Raw genomic sequence first — 23,601 nt, 5'->3', positions numbered from 1 at the left:
GGGTAGGCCAGTGAAGAACCAGAAATGTTTGCCTTCAACCAGCCAGGCTTTGTCAGGTCCTTGAACAAAACTGTATACCAATTTGCTGATTCTTGAGCCAAATCCTACTTAAATTTATTGCCTAAAATTCAAATGTACCCTTCCTCCAAGTTGAGTGCATCAACTTAAAACTCGGAAACCAGATATGATTCTTAAGAGATTGTAGCCTAAGGAATTTGGCCTCCAAAAAGAGGTAGTGCCTCTGTTCCCAGGCTTCTGGAGAATAACCTCTCCATCGTTGGCATTTCCATGATAGAAATATCTTTTGAATTCATGACGGGCCTTCAGGACCATACCTGATCATTTATGCTAATGAGATGACTCAAGGTGGGGCTGGCCTCCCCAGGTGGTCTTAGAGCGGGTACTGGCCATGCCAGAAAGACCAGCCCTGTGGGGAGAGCCTGAACTCTGACACCTGGTCTCAGCTTGGAAGAGGGGCCTGAAGATTGGATTCAACCACATGCACCCAGATTAATCAATCTTGCCTATGCAATGAGTCCCCAATAAAAACTCTAGACGTGGAGGTTCCAGCAACCATCCCTGATTGTCAGGTATATGTCAGTTTGCTGGGACAGTCAAGTGTCCTGACCCCACAGGTGGTGGACACAAGGAGCTTCCCATTTGGGGTCTCTCCCAGACCTCACCCTATACCTCTGTTCTTTTAGCTGCTGCTTTTCTGTGCCTTTTTGCTTAGTATAATCAAACTAATAAACAGAGCAGTTTTACTCAGTTTGTTGAGTTCTTCTGGAAAATTATGGAAACTGAGGGTTTGGCAGGAACCCCCAAACTTGTGGCTGGTGTCTTAAGTGAGGTGCAGCCTTGAGAGTATGCCTCTCCCCTGTGGTCTTACCCAACCCAGCTTCATCGGAGTCAGCATTGCATTGTAGTTGATGCTGAAATTGTTTGCAGAGGTTTAAACCTTCACAAAGGTAGGAATCAGAATTTTCTCTGAGCTGAATCTGAATGCAGCTGAGCATTCATTCCCTTCAAATGCCTGCTGTTTATCTGGTTGGGAGGCATGAGGTAGGCTTTCAGCCACCACCCTCTCCTAAGCCCTATTCGCATCTCTGGGGGCTGGGTCCCATCAGCTTTCAGGGGCAGTGACGTCTGAGTCAGTGTCGGATGAGGCCATCACCCAGACCATGATCCGCTGCTGGGAAGAGAACCAATACTTGCTGTGCCCCCACTCAGCCGTGGCTGTGAGCCACCATTACCAGCAGATGGATTTGCAGCAACCCAGGTACAATTCCCGGGGGACTCTGAATGTCAGGGGTCCAAAGGAGAGGAGACAGGCATGTTGAGAAATGGCTTTAATGCAGCATCATAAGTGCCATGTAGAACCATGTGCCCTGAGCACTGTAGGACCAGCAGGCCCATGGTAGAGGTGACAGGGAGAGCCTCTGAGGGGTGGGGGGTGGGCTTGGCCTGCAGTGGGGAGGAGCATAGGGACTGGCAGTTATTGTAGAGACAATCTCAAAGTACCCATCCTCTGTCTGCCTCTCCTCTGTACCCACTGTCTCCTGTTCCTCGTCGTCCTCCCTCCTTCACATCCTTCCTATACCTCATTCCTCCATCTAGCCTCCTGCCCATCCTCCCCAACTCACTCCACCATACCGCCCGGTGCTGCCTGGCCCCTGCCTCTGCAGCCAAGTTCTCAGAAGCTGTGCGGGCAGCTGGGCTGCCTCTGGAGGTTCCCATGGAGATCCTGGCCCTGGAGGACAAGGAGACACGCTGCACTCCTATGCAGAGAGATGACAACTGGACGCTCATGCTTCGCCAAACCATCGAGGCCCTGAGCTGGCAGTGGAGGGTCCATGCCAGCATCCCCTCCTAGGCCGCGGCACTCAGGAAGGTGTGCCCCCGCATCTGCCCTGTATACCCTCTCCCAGGAGAAGCTGATGTTTGAAGCCTACAGGAGGCTACTCAGCCAGGTCTGGGGCATGCTTCCCATCTGGGTCAGCTGGCTTTGCTCCATTTCCTCACTGCTCTGTGCTCCAACCATGCTGTGCTTTGAGGCTGGGTCAGGAATGTGGATGATTGCTGGAAGTGCCTCCCCACTATTCCTGTGAAAGCTGCAGGACCTGCAAGTGTAGAGCCTGGAGCAGCTGGTCTACCTGGGCTCCAGGAATTTGGGCCCAGCCCCTAAAATTGTGAGGGTGATCACCATTCACTGACTTAGCACAGGCCCAGGACTCACAGTCTCAGCCTTAGTTTAACTGCGCCCCCATCCAGACCCAAAGATCTTGGCCCGCCTTATTGGAGGTTTCTACTGTGTTAATATTGGGAATAAATATTGGGAATCCTTAGAATAAAAGTGCTTGCCAACTGTGATGGTGGCTCTGCAAGTCTGTGAGCAGTTTCCTTCCTAACGGTCTCCTTCCCAAAAATCTGAGCCTTGTGGCCCTTAAAAACATACCCCCTTTGCTGGTTGGAAACTCTTACATATGCCAGAAAAGTAATGCCCTTTTAATCCAATCTTGTGTGTGTGTGCAGACTTATTGTGGGTTGGGCCTTTGGAATAGATTGTTTCCATGGAGATGTGGTCCTGACCATTCAAGGTGGATCTTAATTCTGGAGTCCTTAAAAGAGCTTATGGAGAGAGAGAAAGCTCAGAGCCGACACAGAGAGCAAATCCCTAGCTAGACACAGAACTTGGAGATGCTGAGAAAGCCATTTGAAACCAGAACCCATGACAGAATGACAGCAGATGTCACTACGTACCTTCCCACGTGACCAAGAGACCCCAGACTCGATCAACATTTCTTGAGTGAAGTCCCCTTTGTTGGTGCCTTAATTTGGACATTTTTACAGCCTTAGAATTGTAACTTGTAACTTAATAAATTCCCTTTATAAAAACCAATCCGTTTCTGGCATATTGCTTTCAGGCAGCTTTAGCAAACCCAAACACCCCTTTATGAAATGCCTGCAAGGCCAGCTGTAGCATTCACATGTGGTTGTGTGGCTTTCTTATATGTACCAGGGCTCTGGACAAAAAACCCTGTGATGGCAGCAGAGTGGTCTTATGCTTGAAGCAGAGCCTTGCAGGGGGGTGATGAGTGAGGGAACTAAGGCACACTTAGGAAAAGCACTTCTGCACTTCAGTAAAAACTCATGGTTGGGAGAAACAGAAAGAAAATAATAGACTCCTCCAGTATAACACTCACAAAAAATGATAAAGTGCTAAACAAACACATATAAAGTATAGAAATAGACTGTGACAGTAGGTAAATAACTTGAAGTACAGAAGATTCAAAGAAGATTGGAACGTCACTAAGGAAAGACTAATAAATTTGACACTTTAAAATGTCTTATATGGAAAAGACAACATAGAGAATGTTAAAGCAAGGAACAATGTAGAGAAAAAGCATTTGTGGCTCACAGACAAAGGGTTAATAGGAAAACTTTAAAGATCCCTCCCAAATCCTTAAAGCCAACAAGTCAAGGAAAAAGGAGATTGGGTCATTCATAGACAGTTATGAAATGTGCTACATAGTAATGGGGGGGGGGGGAGACTCATGTGAGATGAGATAACATTTTAAAAATCAAACCAGGATAATATTTAAAGATTCATAACATCAAGTGTTTGTAAGGATGCAAGAGAAAAATTCTCCCATCAGTGGTGGAATTGTAACCTGAACTAGAGTTTGGTTGTATCCACTAATATTTTCAACATGAATTTCCTGATGTCCACGGGAACTGTTTACACACATATAAAGCAGCATGTAAAAGATGCAATGGCCAAAACCTTGGAACAAATGTCTGTCAGTCAAAAAGTGTTAAACTGGGTGCGCCCATACTCTGAAATAATCTGCAGTTGACTAAATGAACAAGGTTGATCCCTATGTATTGACAGAAATATCTCTAAGGCAAAGCTTTCTTTTTTTTTTAAAAAAAGGCAATTTTTAGAATAATATCTATAGTATGATGTTATTCATATACATTTTGTTAAAATATAAAACAAAATTATCTATATACATATACACATATATAGGTGAACATAGAAGAAGGTCCAGCTGGTTGGAACACCAGATAATAGCCATTCCCTCTGGCATGGGAACAGGAGTTGGGTGAGGGGTCAAGTGAAGATTTTCTCATTATTTATATTGTTTGCATCTTTTGCAAGGAACTAAATTTGTGGAACTGTTATTTTAATGATGAATTTTCTTTAAAAGCAGATGATTTAAAGTAAAAACATGGGGCTTGAAGACATGGCTCTAGTGAACAAATCCATGATTTTGAACCTGAGATTTCCCTTCTGGAAAATGGGCAATACAGGACTTACTCCCACAGCTACTGTGAGGAGTCATGAAATGATGCAAACCACATCCAAATGAAATCCTCAGGGAGCTTGGGTTGGGTCTGACACACAGACACTTAGCTGAAGCTCTGTGAAGCTTACAGAAATTGACCTCCAGGAGCAGGTGGGGAGCTGCAGAGGGAAAGGAGGTTTGCTTAGGGCCACCTACCTGATAAATGGTGGAACTGAGGTCCTTCAACTCTCCAGCCACAGGGAGAAGATAGCAGTGAAGAGATGAAGTCTTTTCCTTGGCAAACCCGCCAGCTATCTGACAAAATTCTCAAAGTCTCCCCCTGAGCCGGCTCTCCCAGGGAACAATTCTGGGTTTTGGAGGGGAAGGTTTGTGTGTTTTTGCCTGAAATGGAGAATTCATTTTCTATGTGGATTTGGATTTGGTACAGGTACCCAGAGAACTTAGGGCCCACAGCCTGCTTGAAATAAACAGAATAAACTGCTGCTAGTGGAATCAGTAATATTTTCCTCCAGTCCCTTCTTGCTTGTCCTGTGGGCCTCTCACCACCTGAGGGCGCTCCGCTCTAGGGGCCTAGTTATCTGTGCAGAGCACGTTTTGGTGGCTGTGGCCACACAAGGTAAAGTTCCCCAGACCTGAGATTTGTTTTATTTTTATTTAACAGACTGTTATTTGGGCAAATAAAGTGCTTTTTGTTGTTGTATTTCATTTGATTTGGGTATAATCTAGTCCATACTCAATCACCAGAGCACTTTTCCACCTTTACTAGATGTTGCATTGCCCATTCTATGAATTTCTCATATTCCTTTTTAGAAAACAATGATGAAGAGGAACTAAATGTATCTTCTTTGCACAGCCTAGCTACCTTCAGCCAAAGCAGGGCTAAGCACTGCTACCAGCTGCACTGTGAAGATTCCCTGCCCTGCGGGGTAGCTACCCCATAACCCAGGACTGCAGAATGAGGAGGGATGCAGCGACATGTGAGCTCCAGGCCCTGGGCAACTGGTTGCCAAAGAAAACATCTTGGAGGACTGATGTTCCTGCTGACCTCAAAGCACCCAAAATCATTGGCTTGGCCAGAAGACTGGATGTGAGAGGGGTTTGGCCAGAGCTGAGGCTAAGAAGGGCCCAGAGTCTCTACCCTGGCTTTTCTCTCACTGGTTACAAAAGTCGACTTGACCCTGGAGAGAGTGGAATCATCCAAGCAGGACTTGTTGGGGCATGAACCAAGACAGTACCTTCTAGGATGGAGAGAAACAAAAAGGTTCCAGAGCATTTAGGAATTTGACTCAGTAGGTTCCGGTGACCAGACATGGGACATGCATTAGAAAGATGTATCTGCCAAGGATGTGTGGACATGAAACAAAGCACGTCCTCAGGGCTCACCTGATGAGAATTTAATGACGGAACTGTTTGCAAAATGGGGTTAGAGTAAAGAGGGACAACAAAGTATGTGAGATGCCTGGGGACTGGCAACTGCAGGAAGCCGTTGAAGCCTGTGAGTCTGAAAGGGCAGCATGGGAGATGGCTAGACTGGCGCAGCAAGAGCTGGAGCTGTGGGATGTGGGGCGGCCACCCAAAAGGACCTCGCCCTGGTCAGGCAGGGTGGGAGAATGCCAAATAACACCCCTGCCTCTCTCTCCTACCATTGGTTGAATAGGAAAGAAGAGGCTAGCCTTTCTGGGCCCAGAGCAGGGCAGGGAAGTTTGGAGAAGGGATGTAGGGATGGACAAATGGAGAAAAACTAGGTCAATGGGCAGTCCTTTCACTTCAAGTGAAGTAAATTGATACACTGCTTTAGGTAAAAAATAACATTGGCAGAGGAGTTCATTGGGAACTGGGGAAAGAGGTGGATCCAAGGCCTTACAAGAATGTCATCAGTACTTCTCTTTATCTGAGCAACTCTTTCTTCTCCTCAAAAGCCAGCTTTCTTCTTCAAGGCTTCTCCAAATGGCAGAGCCTCACCAAGGTCACACCCTGGGAACTTGCATTCTGGAGAAATGCAGGGAGTCCCCTTCTCCTACTCAGAATAGTCCTGGCTTGGGTGTCCTGCAGTGGTGTGCTGATTCAGCTGGCACCAGCCCTACCTCAGCATCCAGGGGCCTCAGCTTACCAGCTTGGCATTAGTCTTGGTGAGAGTACTGACACCAATTATATGACCCACCTTTTTTTATTTTAGGCCTAAGGCGATCTGCATGGGTTTCCTTCACCTGCAACTCCAGGATTCCACATTATGTTGGTTTTTCTCTAGAGGCCACATCCTAACCCAAGGACCTGTGAATCCAGGGACTCACAGGGAAAAAGGGACTTTGTAGATGTGGTAAACTTCAGATTCTAGAGATGAGGAGCCTATCTTGATAATCTGGATGGATCCAAGGGTATTTCAAGGGTCTTAAAGAGGGAAATAAGGGGGTAAGAGGGACAGTTAAGGAGATGTGACAAAGCAGAGGTCAGAATGATGTGATTTCTGGCTGTGGACTGCAAACCAAGAGGTGTGGACATTCTAGAAGTCTCTAGAAGCTTGGAAAGCCAAGGAAACTGGCCTCCATAAGGAACACAGCCCTTTTGACAACTTGGTCCAAGCTCTGTGAGACCACTTTGGACTCTCTTCTAGGACTGTAAGACAATCAATCTGTGTTCCTTTAAGCTATGAAGTTTGTGTCATTTGTTACAGCAAAAATAGGAAATGGATGTACCTCTTCATAACATCCAGGAAACTACAGCCCTGTGCCTGGACCAGACTGTTCTTAGCATCAGGAACGTCAGCTGATAACCAAGGAATGAGTCCATGAGAGTTAGAAGAACCACAGAGGGGCCTGTAGTGATGCAACCTAAAAGGCCCAAGTGAGTTTGGGTGAAGTGCTGGAGGTTTCCAGCCCATGCGAGTAACAATGGGCCAGGAGTGACCAGGAGAGCTTCCCAGAAGGAAACCACCACCCTACACAATGGGTGGGTCATCTGCAACTGTGCCCCGGTGGTCCAGAACCACCCTCACAAGACCTGCTGCCCACTCCAATATGTGCCCCAACTGCATTGATTCTCTTCTGGATCCCCTAGAAAAACCAGCTTTGAGTTAGTCAGCCAAATGATAGCTATGTCTAGCCTTTAATATGTGCATTTGTCAACACATTGGTGGTACAGTGGGCAGTCACTTACCTGAAGGGTGGTAATCAGAGATGTTAGGTTCAGGTAATATTTCAGGGTAGAGATTCTGAGATGCAGATTTCACCCCAGTTTGAATGAAGATGTTTTCACTGGCCTATTTTTCTATCCTTTCTGCTTTTCCCATGTAGCAGAACACCATCATTGCAGGCTGAAGATAATACAAATGAAATGTGTTCTTCTACAATTAAACTAGTGACCATGGTATAAGTATCCCCACCATAACCTATTTCAAGCTATCACTGTTATGTTGATGAACAGGGAATTGGAAAAAGCAGCACACTTTTGGTTCTGGCAAGGATGATAGGAGCTGGCTCCCACACACCACTGCTTGCCTCCACCTTTCAGCTTCACCTGCTAGTGGGGAGAAGGGACACACCAACAGTAGCATGGTTGGAATGTTGAAATATTATTAAAAGCTAGTGCTCAAGGAGCCCTTACAATTGACCAGGCACTGTTCTAATGGCTTTCCACTTAAGAAATTTAATCCTCACAGCAACCTCACATGATAGGTAGAAACGAGGAGACTGAGGCATGGATGAGATAACCAGTCCAAGGCTACAAAGCTAGTATTAGGAGATCTGGACTATGAGTGACCCTTAGGTTCAGTGTCCACACTCTTAAACACCACCTTAAAGTGTTTCCCTAAATCTGTACCATCCAAAGGAGCAGCCACATATGGTTTTGAAATTTAAATTAATTGAAGTTAAATAAAAAATTCACTTCCTCAGTCACACTATCTCCATTTCAAGAGCTCAGTAGTCACAAGTGGCTAGTGAATAACCTAGATAGAAAGGAATTTACCATGATGACAGAAAGCTGTATCAAGAGAACACTGCTCTCAATAGATGGGCAGAAAGAAACCTAGCCTATTTGCTTGGAAATACATGGAATTTAGTGGGCTTTGTTGACTTCTGTAACATAAAAGTTCCAAATAAACATTTTCACATCCTTTTTTCTGTTATTCATTCATCCATTTATTCAACATACATTTACTGAGCACCTACTATATGCTAGGACCTGTACCAGGTTCTCATATAGAAAGATGAGTAAAAGGACACCCAGTCCTTGCCCTCCAGGAGCCCAGAGTCTGGGGGAGTAAGCAGACCAGAAAAGAAACAATTACAATGCTATGGAAATCATGTCCTGATGAGGGAATTTATGGTGACATGAGAGACACATTCAGGGCAGCCTGCTTATCCCAGTGTATTCAGGGAAGGATTCACAGAAGAGGTGATTCTCAAGTTGGGTATTTAAAGAAAAGGAGTCAGCCAAAGAGAGGTGCTGGGGACTGTAGGTCATTTGGGGATCCAGGGTTCTTCTGTAGTTGCAGATGCAAGAGGGATTGGAAATTGACTAGACAGGGGAAGTCAGGTTTCCATCATTGTATTTGGGATGGCTTATGAAGGAGGAATAGACATGGGCAGAGTAGAGAAAAGAAAGAGACAGCTTCATTTTGGCATGATGAGTTTGATTTGGTTGCAGAAGGTGCAAGGGTGTATAGGCATGGAGCTCAAAAGCAAGGTTGGGAAGACATATTTGAGAATTAGCAGTATGAAGGTAATCATTAAATATATGGCCTGACCAAATTCATCCAGTGAGTGTATGTCGTGAGATGAGAGTACACCCAAGGACAAAACCAACTCCAGGAGACTGAGCACAGAGTCAGTGGATTATAGCAAGAGTGTGATGTCACTAAGACAAGGACTGGAACTGTCACTTATGGCAGGCTGCATTCTATGTCAGTCAGAGCCAGCCTAGTGGCAGATCAGGAATGGGAGACAGTCTGCTGTGTATTCAGAAAGAAATGGAAAGTGACCAAAAGCAGATGATATCTATGAGAATCTTAAAAACTACTGGGCTGTGAGAATTATGATCAGAGTCCCAGAAAGTTTATTTACTGCCTTGAAAAGTTGGTGGATAAAGAAACATCAAGTATCCAGGATGGAGAAGGAATGACAGGTAGAGCAAGGGTGTGAAGACATAGGAGGGGAAGGGGTCCAGGGCACAGATGGAGGCATGGAGCGCCCATTCCACCAGTCCTAGATGGAAGGGAGGAAGAATGAACACTGATGCAGATACATACATGTGAATGTGGGAAGAGGAAATAGACGGCATTCTATTTTCTGGCCTCCATCTGCCCCATGAAGTTGGAGAGAGGTTCTGCTGAAAACAGAAGGCTCAGAAGTACAAAGGAAGGAATGAAATAGCCATTAGGATAAAGGGGGAAAGGGCCCACTCAGGGGCACATAAGAAGTGTTTCTCGGCTGCACTAATGGTCCAGATGAAGTTGGAGGATGTTGAGGCACCTGTGTTCAGAGGTACTGTTTTTCTTGTCTGTGCACAAGACTTTTATGTGCAACAGGGTAAAAAGCAAGCCATTGAATCAATCCAGAATTGAGAATCTACCAAGCAAGAGGGGACAATGAGCAAGAAGGAAGGAGGATTGAGGGAAAGAAAAGGGTTAAAGTCAAGAATTGGCTTCTCAGGAATGAAGACACTAGAGTGGTGAAGAAAACAGGGAGAGAGGTGAAAAGGTAGGAGGCAATGACCACAAAGTAGAAAGTATTCAGGATGACAGACATGGAGAAATTATGGTGATGACTGTGTCTAGCTGTGGCCGGGGGAGGGTGTTATGTACACAGAGAAAAGGGAAAGACATCTGGAATTGAGGAAGTCAAGAATCTATGATTATTGTATAGATAGAATTTGAACCCACCAAGTTGATGGGAGAAAAGGTCATTAATGCAAGTTATGACCAAGGAATTGGCAGATGACAGTGATCGAAAAGGGAAGAGTATTTGGGGAGAGGATTTTTATGTGGGTACAGAGTTGCAGTTGGAAGTGCCAGTTCGGACCCCAGGAGAATATGAATGCTGTCTCTGACCTTTCTAAGCTTGGAAGAACTGGAAGTCTTCCTGTGAAAGCTTAAAAAGAAGGGAGGGTTCTCAAAGGTGTGTGTAAAGAGGTGGCATATTTGCAGAGCTTTCAACCACTGGACAGGTTCCTGAGGGAGGCCATAGTTCACTGTGAGGATGAAAAGGTGGGATAAAGCTCACACTTTAGGCAAAGATGGAAAATATGGGGCCTGGTCAAATCACCTGCCTGCAAGGTTTCACACAGAGCTCTGGGGCCAAGGGAGGCCCCAGGTGTCCGGGAAGTCTTCATGACACCCCCAGATGGAAGACGTTGCTCCAGTATCCCCCAACACATTGGTGAAAAGTTTGAGGTCCCAGAAGATAACAGGATAACAGGACAACTGGTTTGGTTGGTTCCCAGGACCCGCACTTCTTCGGTGGAAATCACAGCAGCCATGCAGGAGATGGGGATACATGGGGCACGCCTCTGAAGAGAACCTAACCAAGGTGTACAGGGCCCCAATTAGAGGGTCCCCCCCATGAGAACAGCAGATGTCAAAGGGATAGACAGAGAAATAAATCAAACAAGTATTCAGTGCTAAGAGTATAGCATCTTTGGAGACCACTGATGTTCTAGTTTGCTAGCTGCCAGAATGCAACACACCAGAGACGGATTGGCTTTTAATAAAAGGGGATTTATTTTGTTGGTTCTTCAGAGAAAAGGTAGCTAACTTTCCACTGAGGTTCTTTCTTACGTGGAAGGCACAGGATAGTCTCTGCTGGCCTTCTCTCCAGGCCCCTGGGTTCCAACAACTTTCCCCAGGGTGACTTTTTACTGCATCTCCAAGGGCCTGGGCTGAGCTTTGAGTGCTGAGATGAGGAATGCCGAGCTGCTTAAACTGTGCTACATTGCGTTCTCCCATTTAAGCACAAGCCAATTAAATCAAACGTCACTCATTGCAGCAGACACGCCTCCTAGCCAACTGCAGATGTAATTAGCAACAGATGAGATTCACCTACCATTGGCTCATGTCCACAGCAACAGAACTAGGTGACTTCACCTGGCCAAGTTGACAACTGAATCTAACTACCACATGTCCACCCCTCTCTGTTGCCTAGTCTTGCATTCTTTTCATTCCGCTTGGGCTCCAAATTGAAGGCAGTTTTTAGAAAATTCTCTTTTCTCTGGACTTCTTCTGTAAGAGTGACCTGGATGTTAGAAAGACAGCTCATAGGTATCTCAATTCGGTTGTTTAAGGTGGTTGAGATGTATACAATTTTAGTTCTATGTTGCACGGTATTCCCTGGGAGAATTGTTGTTTTGATGCCGCATTGAGGAATAGTGTAGAAAAACTCATATGACTCATTTAGATTCCTGGTGACAGGGCATCTCTCTCCCAGAAACACTTCATTAGGGTGTGCATACAGTTTGTCATATATATTTGCTTTAATCCTGACCTGGATCCAAGAGGGGCCACATTCTACATCCACTTTCTGGCTTACAGAACCATTCCACATCATGGAAACAAGCAGGAAAAGCCATCCAAGGGGGAGAAAGCCCTTCATTTGGTCAGACCCCAAGCCACTCAAGAACATTGGTGAAAAGTTTGAGGTCCCAGAAGATAACAGGATAACAGGACAACTGGTTTGGTTGGTTCCCAGGACCCGCACTTCTTTGGTGGAAATCACAGCAGCCATGCAGGAGATGGGGATACATGGGGCATGCCTCTGAAGAGAACCTAACCAAGGTGTACAGGGCCCCAATTAGAGGGTCCCCCCCATGAGAACAGCAGATGTCAAAGGGATAGACAGAGAAATAAATCAACCAAGTATTCAGTGCTAAGAGTATAGCATCTTTGGAGACCATTGATAAAGGCTAAGCTAGTAATGACTGCCCAGGTACATGTGACTATATAAAATTCCCAAAGTTCTGCTGAACCTGTGGTCATCCTCTATGTGTGTTTCTGAGATTCTCTCTCAGGTTAACCGTTTGAAGACTTCTTAATTCAATGAGTGCAATGGCCAGAAAAATCTCAGCTGTTGTCCAAGTAACCCTACATCACAGGAAACCACAGGGCTTGACAGTGAGGGTGAGGTAGAAAGACAGTTCCTCTCTTATTCTAGAAATACTTCTAGAAGTTTCCTTGGATCCCAGACTTTGAAATGGGGCCTCTGTTGGTTTGGGCTAAGCCCCCACCTATTTCGGCATATGCTTCATTCTGAAGAGGTTCTATGAGGAGGCCTAAGTGTCCCAAGCACAGCCCCTTCTTTATAACTACACACTAACTTGAGAAATTTGGATATCACCCATCCCAGTCCACCAAATCCCAAATATTCAAGGCCATGGGTGAGACAGGGAGGCAGAGAGGGAAGACAAGCAGCCCCAGAAATGGGTGAGGGGTAACCTGAATCTCAAGTCTCCTGTATCCTTCAGCTCAGATATCTTCTCTACAATCCTCTCCAACCCCTACCCACCACAGACACATGCCTACCTCCATAAGTCTCTCTCTATATATACAGTTTACCATCACATTTATTATACTGTTCTTTAATTTTTTATTTGCATGTTGCCTCCCTAATTACCTTGGTAGTTCCTCTAACCTCAGGGTTGAGCACCAATAAATATTTATATGGTGGGCTGGTCTGGGTTGAATTGAATTGAACCAAAATGACACAGCAGAACTCAGGGCAGTACATTCACAAAGCAAGATGTCCCAACTTCCTTATTAACTTCCTCCCCACCCTCAGAATCGATCTCTGTCCCCAGGCTTATTGAGTACTCCCTACCCCCAGCCTGCCCAAGGCAGGTCCTCATGGCTTCTTATGGAACAGGGCTGAGGCTGGCTCTTTGCTGGGCTCAGCCAGGACTGGCATAGGTTTGTTGCTCAGGGAAGCCTGGTGCATCTTGTTGTACATGTACTTGTTCTGGCAGAACATGCACAGATCCATCTCTGCCTGCACCTGCATGGCTGTGGGACACAGATATATACAATGATGACAAGCTCCCAGGACATGCTGATCACTGACTGTCCTTGGCACTTTGCAAAGAGCTGACCATAGGATGAATGACCCCAGTCACCAAGATTCAACCTTCTCCCCCTCCCCCCACACCCACACAGATACATTCATGCATATACACAATCACCCAGTCAGTAGGAGCCTAATATGGTGGCAGGGGCCTGGTTTGTTGTGGAGCAGGTGTCAGACCCTTTAGAGAAGCTTGAGAGATTGTTCAGAGAATGTATGTCTTTGGGAATCACCAAGCAGAGACCTGGTAGATTTCTGGCTTCCACACTTATGGGCTATGGGACCTTTAAGCGGGTGACTTAATCACTTCAACCCTCCATATTCTCACCCACAAAATGTATGCTATTCCTTCAAACTTTACGGGGCATTGTGAAGATGAAAGTATTGGGACACACAGAAAGCCCTCGTTCTCCCATCCTATCTTGAATCCATTCATTCAACAAATATCTGTTGAGGATCAGGCATCATTCAAGGGGCTAGAGATAGAGGAGGGAATGAGACAGAGAAAGCCTCCACCTTTGATGTGTTTAATATGTTAGACATATAGTCAGGCATCTCCACTTTTCTGGTCCTCACTCAGTCTTCACAACAGTTTTGAGGGGCTAGTATATCATTTTCATTTTATACATGGGGATCCTCGGGATCAGAGCAGTCAAAGGACATATCTGATGTCAAACTAATCCTAAATGGGGGAACCAAGATTCTATGGCATAATTTCAGACACCAAGTCCGCCCTCTTTATCTACACTGCTCAGACTGAGAACAACCCTATCACTCTCAAATAAAGTAGCCCTTAGAAGCACAAAAGAAATGTGGAGTTGTTGAAAACAAACCATATGCCAGATACTGTTCCAAGTGCTTTGTAATATTAACTCATTGGGTCTGCCCCACAACCTCATGGATTTGGACCTATCACTTCCTCACATTTTATGCATAAGGAGATTGGAGTCCATAACGTTAAATATTTGTGAAGTCACACAGTTAGAAAGGGGCAGAGCTGCAATCAAGCCCAGCAGTCTGATTCCAGAGCCTCTGCTCCCAAACTCTACTCCACCTGGCACAGAATACTTTGTAACATCAAGAGTGCCCATACACACAAGCACACACACACACACATACCCTCCTCCCAGGCTTGGGGCTTCCTGGCACAACAGATGCAGTGTTCAAGTCTTAGCCTTGCCATCAACCCCTTATGGGACTATGGACAAATTATTCCACTCCCTTCAGCTTCAGTTTCCTCAGATGTAAGACAAGGGGAGTGGGCTAAAGAATTTCTAAGTCCCCTTCTGATCTGCCTGGCCACCTATGCACCTTCCTAAAGCAGAGTGCACTTCATCTTCAGAGAGCTCAGAGGAGGTAGGAGAGCCCCGGCCTGAGATGCTACTTGCCTCCAGGTCCTTCTTCATCAGGTGGAAGTGTCCATGTGTCACCAGGAGAATGGCATAGGCTTTACACATCATCCTGCTCCCCATCTCGATGTTTCCAGCATGCCAATTGATCAACCATGCCCACATCACCACCATGCCCAGTGGGAATTGTAAGGGTGGTAAAGCTTCCTGTAGGGACATAGCAAAAAATCAAACACCAAATTCCAACCATCGTTAGAGCTGCTGAGCATTTTCACAATTTATAAAGCACCCTCACTGAATAGTTCATCTGCCCCTCCCACCTACACTGGGGGCAATCACAGCCTACAGATGGAAGAAGATATGTGGGCTGAGTTGCTAAACACCCCACACAGCAAGGCTGTGTGTGCCGAGTCATCCTGTGGAAACTGGGTCAGGATCGCATGTTGAACTTGAGCAAGGAAAGCAAAATTAAAGGGGAAATACCTTGAATGTCCTTCCTGGGAGGAATTATATTTCCTTTTTTTTAATTTTAAATTTATTTATTAATTTAAAAATTAAGAAACAAAATAAACATCAACATACATAATCAGTAATTCACAATATCATCACTTAGTTGCATATTCATCATTTCTTAGAACATTTGCATTAATTCCGAAAAAGAAATTAAAAGACAATAGAAAAAGAAATAAAACGAACACAGGAAAGAAAGAAAAAAAAAAGATTATACCTACCATACCCCTTACCCCTCGCTTTCATTGATTACTAGCATTTCAAACTAAATTTATTTTAATATTTGTTCCCCCTATTAGTTATTTTTATTCCATATGTTCTACTCCTTTGCTGACAAGGTAGATAAAAGGAGCATCAGACACAAGGTTTTCACAATCATACAGTCACATTGTGACAGCTATATCATTATTCTATCATGCTCAAGAAACATGGCTAGGCTACTGGAACACAGCTCTACAATTTCAGGCAGTTCCCTCCCGCCTCTCCATTACATCTTGAATAACAAGATGATATCTACTTGATGCATAAGAATAATCTCCAGGATAACCTCTCGACTCTGTTTGGAATTTCTCAGCCATTGACACTTCGTCTCATTTCCCTCTTTCCCCTTTTGGTCAAGAAGGTTTTCTCAATCCCTTGACACTAAGTGTCAGCTCATTCTAGGGATTTTCTCAATCCCTTGATGCTGAGTCTCAGCTCATTCCAAGATCTCTGTCCCACGTTGCCAGGAAGGTCCACACACATGGGAGTCATGTTCCATGCAGAGAGGAGTAGAGTGGTGAGACTGCTCGTTGTGTTGGCTGGAGAGAGAGGCCACATCTGAGCAACAAAAGAGGATCTCTTGGGGTGACTCTTAGGCCTAAATTTTAAGTATACTTGGCCTATCCTTTGTGGGGTTAAGTTTCATATGAACAAACCCCAAGACTGGGGGCTCAGCCTGTAGCTTTCGTTGTCCACACTGCTTGTGAGAATATCAAGAATTCAACTTGGGGAAGTTGAATTTCCCCCATTCTCACCATTCCCCAAAGGGGGCTTTGCGATAGTTTTCCCCTCACTGATCGAATCACTCTGGGATTCATCAGGGCATCACACTGGAAAAACCAGCAAAATCTCATGTCGTGCCTGAGATTCCAAGTACTTATGGCGTTCAATCAAACTATCTACATAAGTTATATTAGGAAATGTACTAGTCAAAATATAAATTTTGAAATAAATAAACATTTTTTGCTTTAGTCTCACAATAAGATGACATTTTAAAATATTAATTACCATCTATTTTCAGCACCCTGCAATAATGACATTCCTTTGTTCTTATGCAAAAACATTTTTAAAATTGTACCTTGTACATTTCACTATTATTATACACTCTAGGCATTCCTAGATTATACCATTTCAATCTTTAACATCTATCTTTCTTTCTGATTTCATTTCTGTCCCCAGCCCTCCTCCCTCTATCATTCTCACATGCAGCTTCATTCAGTGTTCCAACATAATTGTATTACAGTTAGGTAGCACTGTGCTGTCCATTTCTGAGTTTTTGTATCCAGTCCTGTTGCACAGTCTGTACCCCTTCAGCTCCAATTACCCAATATCTTACCCTATTTCTATATCCTGATGGTCTCTGTTACCAACGAAATATTCCAAGTTTATTCACTAATGTCAGTTCATATCAATGAGACCATACTGTATTTGTCCTTTAGTTTTGGGCTGCTCTCACTCAGCATAATGTTCTCAAGGTCCATCCATGTTGTTACATACTTCATAAGTTTATTCTGTCATAAAGCTGCATAATATTCCATCGTATGTATATACCATAGTTTGTTTAGCCACTCATCTGTTGATGGACATTTTGGCTGTTTCCATCTCTTTGCAATTGTAAATAATGCTGCTATAAACATTGGTGTGCAAATGTCCGTTTGTGTCTTTGCCCTTATGTCCTCTGAGTAGATACCTAGCAATGGTATTACTGGGTCATATGGCAATTCTATATTCAGCTTTTTGAGGAACCGCCAAACTGCCTTCCACAGTGGTTGTACCATGTGACATTCCCACCAACAGTGAATAAGTGTGCCTCTTTCTCCACATCCTCTCCAGCACTTGTCATTTTCTGTTTTGTTGATAATGGCCATCCTGGTCGGTGTGAGATGGTATCTCATTGTGGTTTTTTTTTTTAATTTTTTTTCCTTTTTATTTGTATATGGGCAAGAGGCACCAGGAATTGAACTCCAGACCTCCAGTATGGCAGGTGAGACCTCTGCCTGCTGAGACACGGCAGCCTGCCCTCTCATTGTGGTTTTGATTTGCATTTCTCTAATGGCCAGGGACACTGAGCATCTCTTCATGTGCCATTTGGCCATTTGTATTTCCTCTTCTGAGAAGTGTCTGTTCAAGTTTTTTTCCCACTTTGTAATTGGATTGACTGTCTTTTTATTGTTGAGTTGAACAATCTCTTTATAAATTCTGGATACTAGACCTTTATCTGATATGTCGTTTCCAAATATTGTCTCCCATTGTGTAGGCTGTCTTTCTACTTTCTTGATGAAGTTCTTTGATGCACAAAAGTGTTTAATTTTGAGGAGCTCCCATTTCTTTCTTTCTTTCTTCAGTGCTCTTGCTTTAGGTGTAAGGTAAATAAAACTGCCTCCAATTGTAAGTTTCATAAGATATCTCCCTACATTTTCCTCTAACTGTTTTACGGTCTTAGACCTAATGTTTAGATCTTTGATCCATTTTGAGTTAACTTTTGTATAGGGTGTAAGATGCGGGTCCTCTTTCATTCTTTTGCATATGGATATCCAGTTCTCTAGGCACCATTTATTGAAGAGACTGTTCTGTCCCAGGTGGATTGGCTTGACTGCCTTATCAAAGATCAAATGTTCATAGATGAAAGGGTCTATATCTGAGCACTCTATTTGATTCCATTGGTCGATATATCTATCTTTAGGTCAGTACCATGCTGTTTTGACCACTGTGGCTTCATAATATGCCTTAAAGTCCGGCAGCATGAGACCTCCAGCTTTGTTTTTTTTCCTCAAGATACTTTTAGCAATTCGGGGCACCCTGCCCTTCCAGATAAATTTGCTTATTGGTTTTTCTATTTCTGAAAAATAAGTTGTTGGGATTTTGATTGGTATTGCATTGAATCTGTAAATCAATTTAGGTAGGATTGACATGTTAACTATATTTAGTCTTCCAATCCATGAACACGGTATGCCCTTCCATCTATTTAGGTCTTCTGTGATTTCTTTTAACAGTTTTTTGTAGTTTTCTTTGTATAGGTCTTTTGTCTCTTTAGTTAAATTTATTCCTAAGTACTTTATTCTTTTATTTGCAATTGTAAATGGAATTTGTTTCTTGATTTCCCCCTCAGCTTGTTCATTGTTAGTGTATAGAAACGCTACAGATTTTTGAATGTTGATCTTGTAACCTGCTACTTTGCTGTACACATTTATTGGCTCTAGTAGTTTTGTTGCAGATTTTTCCGGGTTTTCGATGTATAGTATCATATCGTCTGCAAACAGTGATAGTTTTACTTCTTCCTTTCCAATTTTGATGCCTTGTATTTCTTTTTCTTGTCTAATTGCTCTGGCTAGAACCTCCAACACAATGTTGAATAATAGTGGTGATAATGGACATCCTTGTCTTGTTCCTGATCTTAGGGGAAAAGTTTTCAATTTTTCCCCATTGAGGATGATATTGGCTGTGGGTTTTTCATATATTCCCTCTATCATTTTAAGGAAGTTCCCTTGTATTCCTATCCTTTGAAGTGTTTTCAACAGGAAAGGATGTTGAATCTTGTCAAATGCCTTCTCTGCATCAATTGAGATGATCATGTGATTTTTCTGCTTTGATTTGTTGATATGGTGTATTACATTAATTGATTTTCTTATGTTGAACCATCCTTGCATACCTGGGATGAATCCTACTTGGTCATCATGTATAATTCTTTTAATGTGTTGCTGGATTCGATTTGCTAGAATTTTGTTGAGGATTTTTGCATCTATATTCATTAGAGAGATTGGTCTGTAGTTTTCTTTTTTTGTAATATCTTTGCCTGGTTTTGGTATGAGGGTGATGTTGGCTTCATAGAATGAATTAGGTAGCTTTCCCTCCACTTTGATTTTTTTGAAGAGTTTGAGCAGAGTTGGTACTAATTCTTTCTGGAATGTTTGGTAGAATTCACATGTGAAGCCATCTGGTCCTGGACTTTTCTTTTTGGGAAGCTTTTGAATGACTGATTCAATTTCTTTACTTGTGATTGGTTTGTTGAGGTCATCTATTTCTTCTTGAGTCAAAGTTGGTTGTTCATGCCTTTCTAGGGACTTGTCAATTTCATCTACATTGTTGTATTTATTAGCGTAAAGTTGTTCATAGTATCCTGTTATTACCTCCTTTATTTCTGTGAGGTCAGTGGTTGTGTCTCCTCTTCCATTTCTGATCTTATTTATTTGCGTCCTCTCTCTTCTTCTTTCTGTCAATCTTGCTAAGGGCCCATCAATCTTGTTGATTTTCTCATAGAACCAACTTCTGGTCTTATTGATTTTCTCTATTGTTTTCATGTTCTCAATTTCATTTATTTCTGCTCTAATCTTTGTTATTTCTTTCCTTTTGCTTGCTTTGGGGTCAGTTTGGTGTTCTTTCTCCAGTTCTTCCAAGTGGACAGTTAATTCCTGCATTTTTGCCTTTTCTTCTTTTCTGATATAGGCATTTAGGGCAATAAATTTCCCTCTTAGCACTGCCTTTGCTGCGTCCCATAGGTTTTGATATGTTGTGTTTTCATTTTCATTCGCCTGGAGATATTTACTAATTTCTCTAGTAATTTCTTCCTTGACCCACTCATTGTTTAAGAGTGTGTTGTTGAGCCTGCATGTATTTGTGAATTTTCTGGCACTCTGCCTATTATTGATTTCCAACTTCATTCCTTTATGATCCGAGAAAGTGTTGTGTATGATTTCAATCTTTTTAAATTTGTTGAGACTTGCTTTGTGACCCAGCATATGGTCTATCTTTGAGAATGATCCATGAGCACTTGAGAAAAAGGTGTATCCTGCTGTTGTGGGGTGTAATGTCCTATAAATGTCTGTTAAGTCTAGCTCATTTATTGTAATATTCAAATTCTCTGTTTCTTTATTGATCCTCTGTCTAGATGTTCTGTCTATTGATGAGAGTGGCGAATTGAAGTCTCCAACTATTATGGTAGATGTGTCTATTTCCCTTTTCAGTGATTGCAGTGTATTTCTCACGTATTTGGGGGCATTTTGATTCGGTGCATAAATATTTATGATTGTTATGTCTTGTTTAATTTTTCCTTTTATTAGAAGATAGCATCCTTCTTTGTCTCTTTAACTGTTTTACATTTGAAGTCTAATTTGTTGGATATTAGTATAGCTACTCCTGCTCTTTTCTGGTTGTTATTTGCATGAAATATCTTTTCCCAACCTTTCACTTTCAACCTATGTTTATCTTTGGGTCTAAGATGTGTTTCCTGTAGACAGCATATAGAAGGATCCTGTTTTTTAATCCATTCTGCCAGTCTATGTCTTTTGATTGGGGAATTCAGTCCATTAACATTTAGTGTTCTACTACTGTTGAAGACTCTTTCATTTCCCTCTGGGAAGTCGCCTGTGGGGGAGGGTTGCCAGCCGCCGCGGTTTGGGGAACCGCTGTTCCGAGGCTCCCAGCCAGCCTGGGAAGCCACGTGTGTGGAAGGGGCTGCGGTTGCCGGCCACCGTGGCTTGGGGGACCGCTGTTCCGAGGCTCCCAGCCGGCCCGGAAGCCGCGCGTGGGGGAGGGTCGCCGGCAGCCATGGCTTGGGGAACCGCTGATCCAAAGCTCCCAGCTGGCCCAGGAAGCCGCGTGTGGGAGGGCCGCTGTGGCTTGGGGAACCGCCGATCCAAGGTTCCCAGCCGGCCAGGGAAGTCGCGTGTGTGTAAGGGGCTCCAGTCGCTGGCCACTGCGGCTTGGGCAACCGCCGCTCCGAGGCTCCCAGCTAGCCTGGGAGCCGCATGTGGGGGAGGGGCGCCGGCCGCCGCAGCTTGGGGAACCCGATCCAAAGCTCCCAGCCGGCCCAGGAAGGAGAGAGGGAGGGGTTCCGGCCGCCAGCCGCTGCGGCCCAGGGAAGCGCACGCCTCTCGGGGACCTCACCGCAGCGGAGTCTCTTAGCTGGTCCAGCCGGTCCAGAATGGGGTACGCTGTGTGTCTGGTCTCTGTCGTGGCTCCAGGAGCTGTTCTGTACTGTTTCTAGTTCTTTAGTAGTTGTTCTGGAGGAGGAACTAAGACCCGCGTGCCTTACTAAGCCGCCATCTTCTCCGGAAGTCCAAAATCTCATCGCTCTGTTTTTAACACTCATTAACTCAGTCATTCATACAATCACTCACTCATTCATTTATTCTCTGTGTACTCTACTGTGCTGCTACAGAAACACAGCCTCAGGTCCCCAGGTTTCCCACCTTTACCTGGAGACCCTCAAAATATCTGGGTAAAACCAGAGCTATCCTGCAAATGGTGATGGAGATAAGCTTGGATAAAGGAAATTATATAAAGCAGATGTAAAGGGTGGCAGCTCAATTCCAGGTAGCACTCTACAGTATGCAACAGCTTACATAGAGATCATATAGGATGAGAACAAACAACGCACAGAGCCAAACCAGGCAAGTCCACAAGACTCATTTTACATGCCAAGGGATGGGAATGGGATCCTTCGGTGCATGTACACAGGGGCTTTGTACCAAACCACACCCACACTCATAGTCAAGAAGCAGCATTCCATACACTCGTTATCTGCCCACATATATAATACTTTCTGATTAAGTAAAAACACTCCCATTCTCTGAGACTAGGTCAGGGCTCTGGGAATACTTTCAGCACTGTTTGCAGAAAACTGGGGGTGGGGGTGGGAGTAAGGGGTGGAAGTAAGGATTGCACACAAGAAATTATTTCCTCTACAGCTAAGGTAGCCCCTAACCCCTATAAGCCTCAAGTTCCCCACAAATTGGCAGGTTGGAATTGAATCTCTAAGAATTTCTCCAGGTATGTTTTAAGCAATAAGCTTTCTTATACGGCACTTCTAAGTTTACAAAAAAGAATTGCAGAGAAAGTATAGTGTTTCCAAACACCCTTTCCAAATCCAGTTTTTCCTTTCACTCACATCTTACTATGAGCAACCAGAGTGGATACATTTTATGAACTGAAATCCATAGTGTATATTAAGGCTTGCTTTCTGCCTACACAGTTCTATGGTTTGACAGATGCATGATGTCATTTGTTCAGCAATATAGTGGCTTCCAGAACACTTTGACTGCCCTAGAAGTACTCTGTGCTGCACCTACATATCCTGCACAATCCCCAAACAGGTGGCATCCTTGAATCTTTTCACAGTCTCTGTAATTTCGACTTTTTCACAAAGTTTGTGTAGGTGGAATCCAAAGAAGGACCTGGTATGAACTGTGGCCCTTGCAAATGTTATTTTTAAAAGAAGCCCACATTTCTGAGGTGGTTGCTAAGCTCTTGGGAAGGTCCTTTGACTTCAAATGCCAGGGAACTAAGAGGTACTGATGCTCCTAGCCACATGACTGACACTGAAATGCACATCTGTTCTGGAGTTTGCTTTAGAAAAAGGGGGCTTGTGTATCTCCTTCAGGAAGCCACAGAAGGCTCACTGCCCCTTCTCACTTCTCCCATGTACAATAAAATGATAACCCTGCATGAATTTAACTTCTTAGTTGAATAACTAGGTGAGAGTAGATATTTTATTCAAATCAACACAAATCAATCCAGAGATGGATTGGCTTTTAATAAAGGTGATTTATTTAGCTAAAAATGTGTAGTTCTTCAAGGAAAGACAGCTAACTTACAACTGAGGTTCTTGCTTACACAAGAAGACACAGGGCAATCTCTGCTGCCCTTCTTTCCAGGTCTCCGGATTCCAACAACATTCCCCAGGGTGATTCCTTTCTGCATCTCAAAGTTCTGGGCTGAGCTATGAGTGTTGAGATGAGGTATGCTGAGCTGCTTCGGCTATGCTACATTCAGCTCTCTCATTTAAGCATTCAGCCAATTAAATCCAACATCATTCATTACAGCAGATATGCCTCCTACCTGACAGTAGATGCAATAAGTGACACATGAGTTTCACATGCCATTGGCTCATGTCCGCAACAATAGAATTAGGCACCTTCACATTGCCAAGTTGATACCTGAACCTAACTACTACATCACCCATTCTAGTCAATCAAATCCTGAATATTCCAGTCCACAGGTGAGACAGATGGAAGCTAGTGGAAGGTAGAAGGAAGATGAGCAGCCCCAGGGATGGGTATTGGGGATATAGCAATGAATGTGACAGAAAAAGTCCACCTAGACAAGCTTAATGCCCTAGGCATCAAGTCA

The 23,601-nt window shown here is 44.0% G+C and overlaps 2 protein-coding genes across 8 annotated transcripts in view; one reads left to right on the top strand and one right to left on the bottom strand.

Annotated features, from left to right (window-relative positions):
• The window catches only part of THNSL2 (threonine synthase like 2), a 101,182-nt gene extending 98,289 nt beyond the window's left edge, over positions 1-2,893 (top strand). For all 3 annotated transcript variants that reach the window (XM_077134875.1, XM_077134877.1, XM_077134876.1), the window contains 2 exons: positions 1,128-1,279; positions 1,618-2,893. In XM_077134875.1, the coding sequence (XP_076990990.1) occupies positions 1,128-1,279; positions 1,618-1,873 (408 nt within the window). In that variant the 3' untranslated portion in view covers positions 1,874-2,893. The remainder of the gene's footprint in view (positions 1-1,127; positions 1,280-1,617) is intronic.
• Positions 1-23,601, bottom strand: part of LOC143661327 (uncharacterized) — a 128,461-nt gene that overhangs the window by 85,938 nt on the left and 18,922 nt on the right. For 3 of the 5 annotated variants that reach the window (XR_013164509.1, XR_013164511.1, XR_013164510.1), the window contains one exon: positions 13,441-14,910. The exons of 1 other annotated variant lie outside the window; for it this stretch is intronic. Coding sequence is in view for 1 of the 4 variants with exons in the window: in XM_077134879.1 (XP_076990994.1) it covers positions 14,629-14,910 (282 nt within the window). In the remaining 3 variants the exon portion in view is untranslated. Of the gene's footprint in view, positions 1-10,013; positions 14,911-23,601 lie in introns of those variants that run through there. One more of the 5 variants, XM_077134879.1, reaches the window with a different exon arrangement.

This window comes from Tamandua tetradactyla, chromosome 17 (assembly GCF_023851605.1).
Source record: "Tamandua tetradactyla isolate mTamTet1 chromosome 17, mTamTet1.pri, whole genome shotgun sequence".
Taxonomy (NCBI): Eukaryota; Metazoa; Chordata; class Mammalia; order Pilosa; family Myrmecophagidae; genus Tamandua; species Tamandua tetradactyla.
Note: the sequence above shows the minus strand (reverse complement) of the source record. Positions and strands in the feature narration are given on the sequence as shown.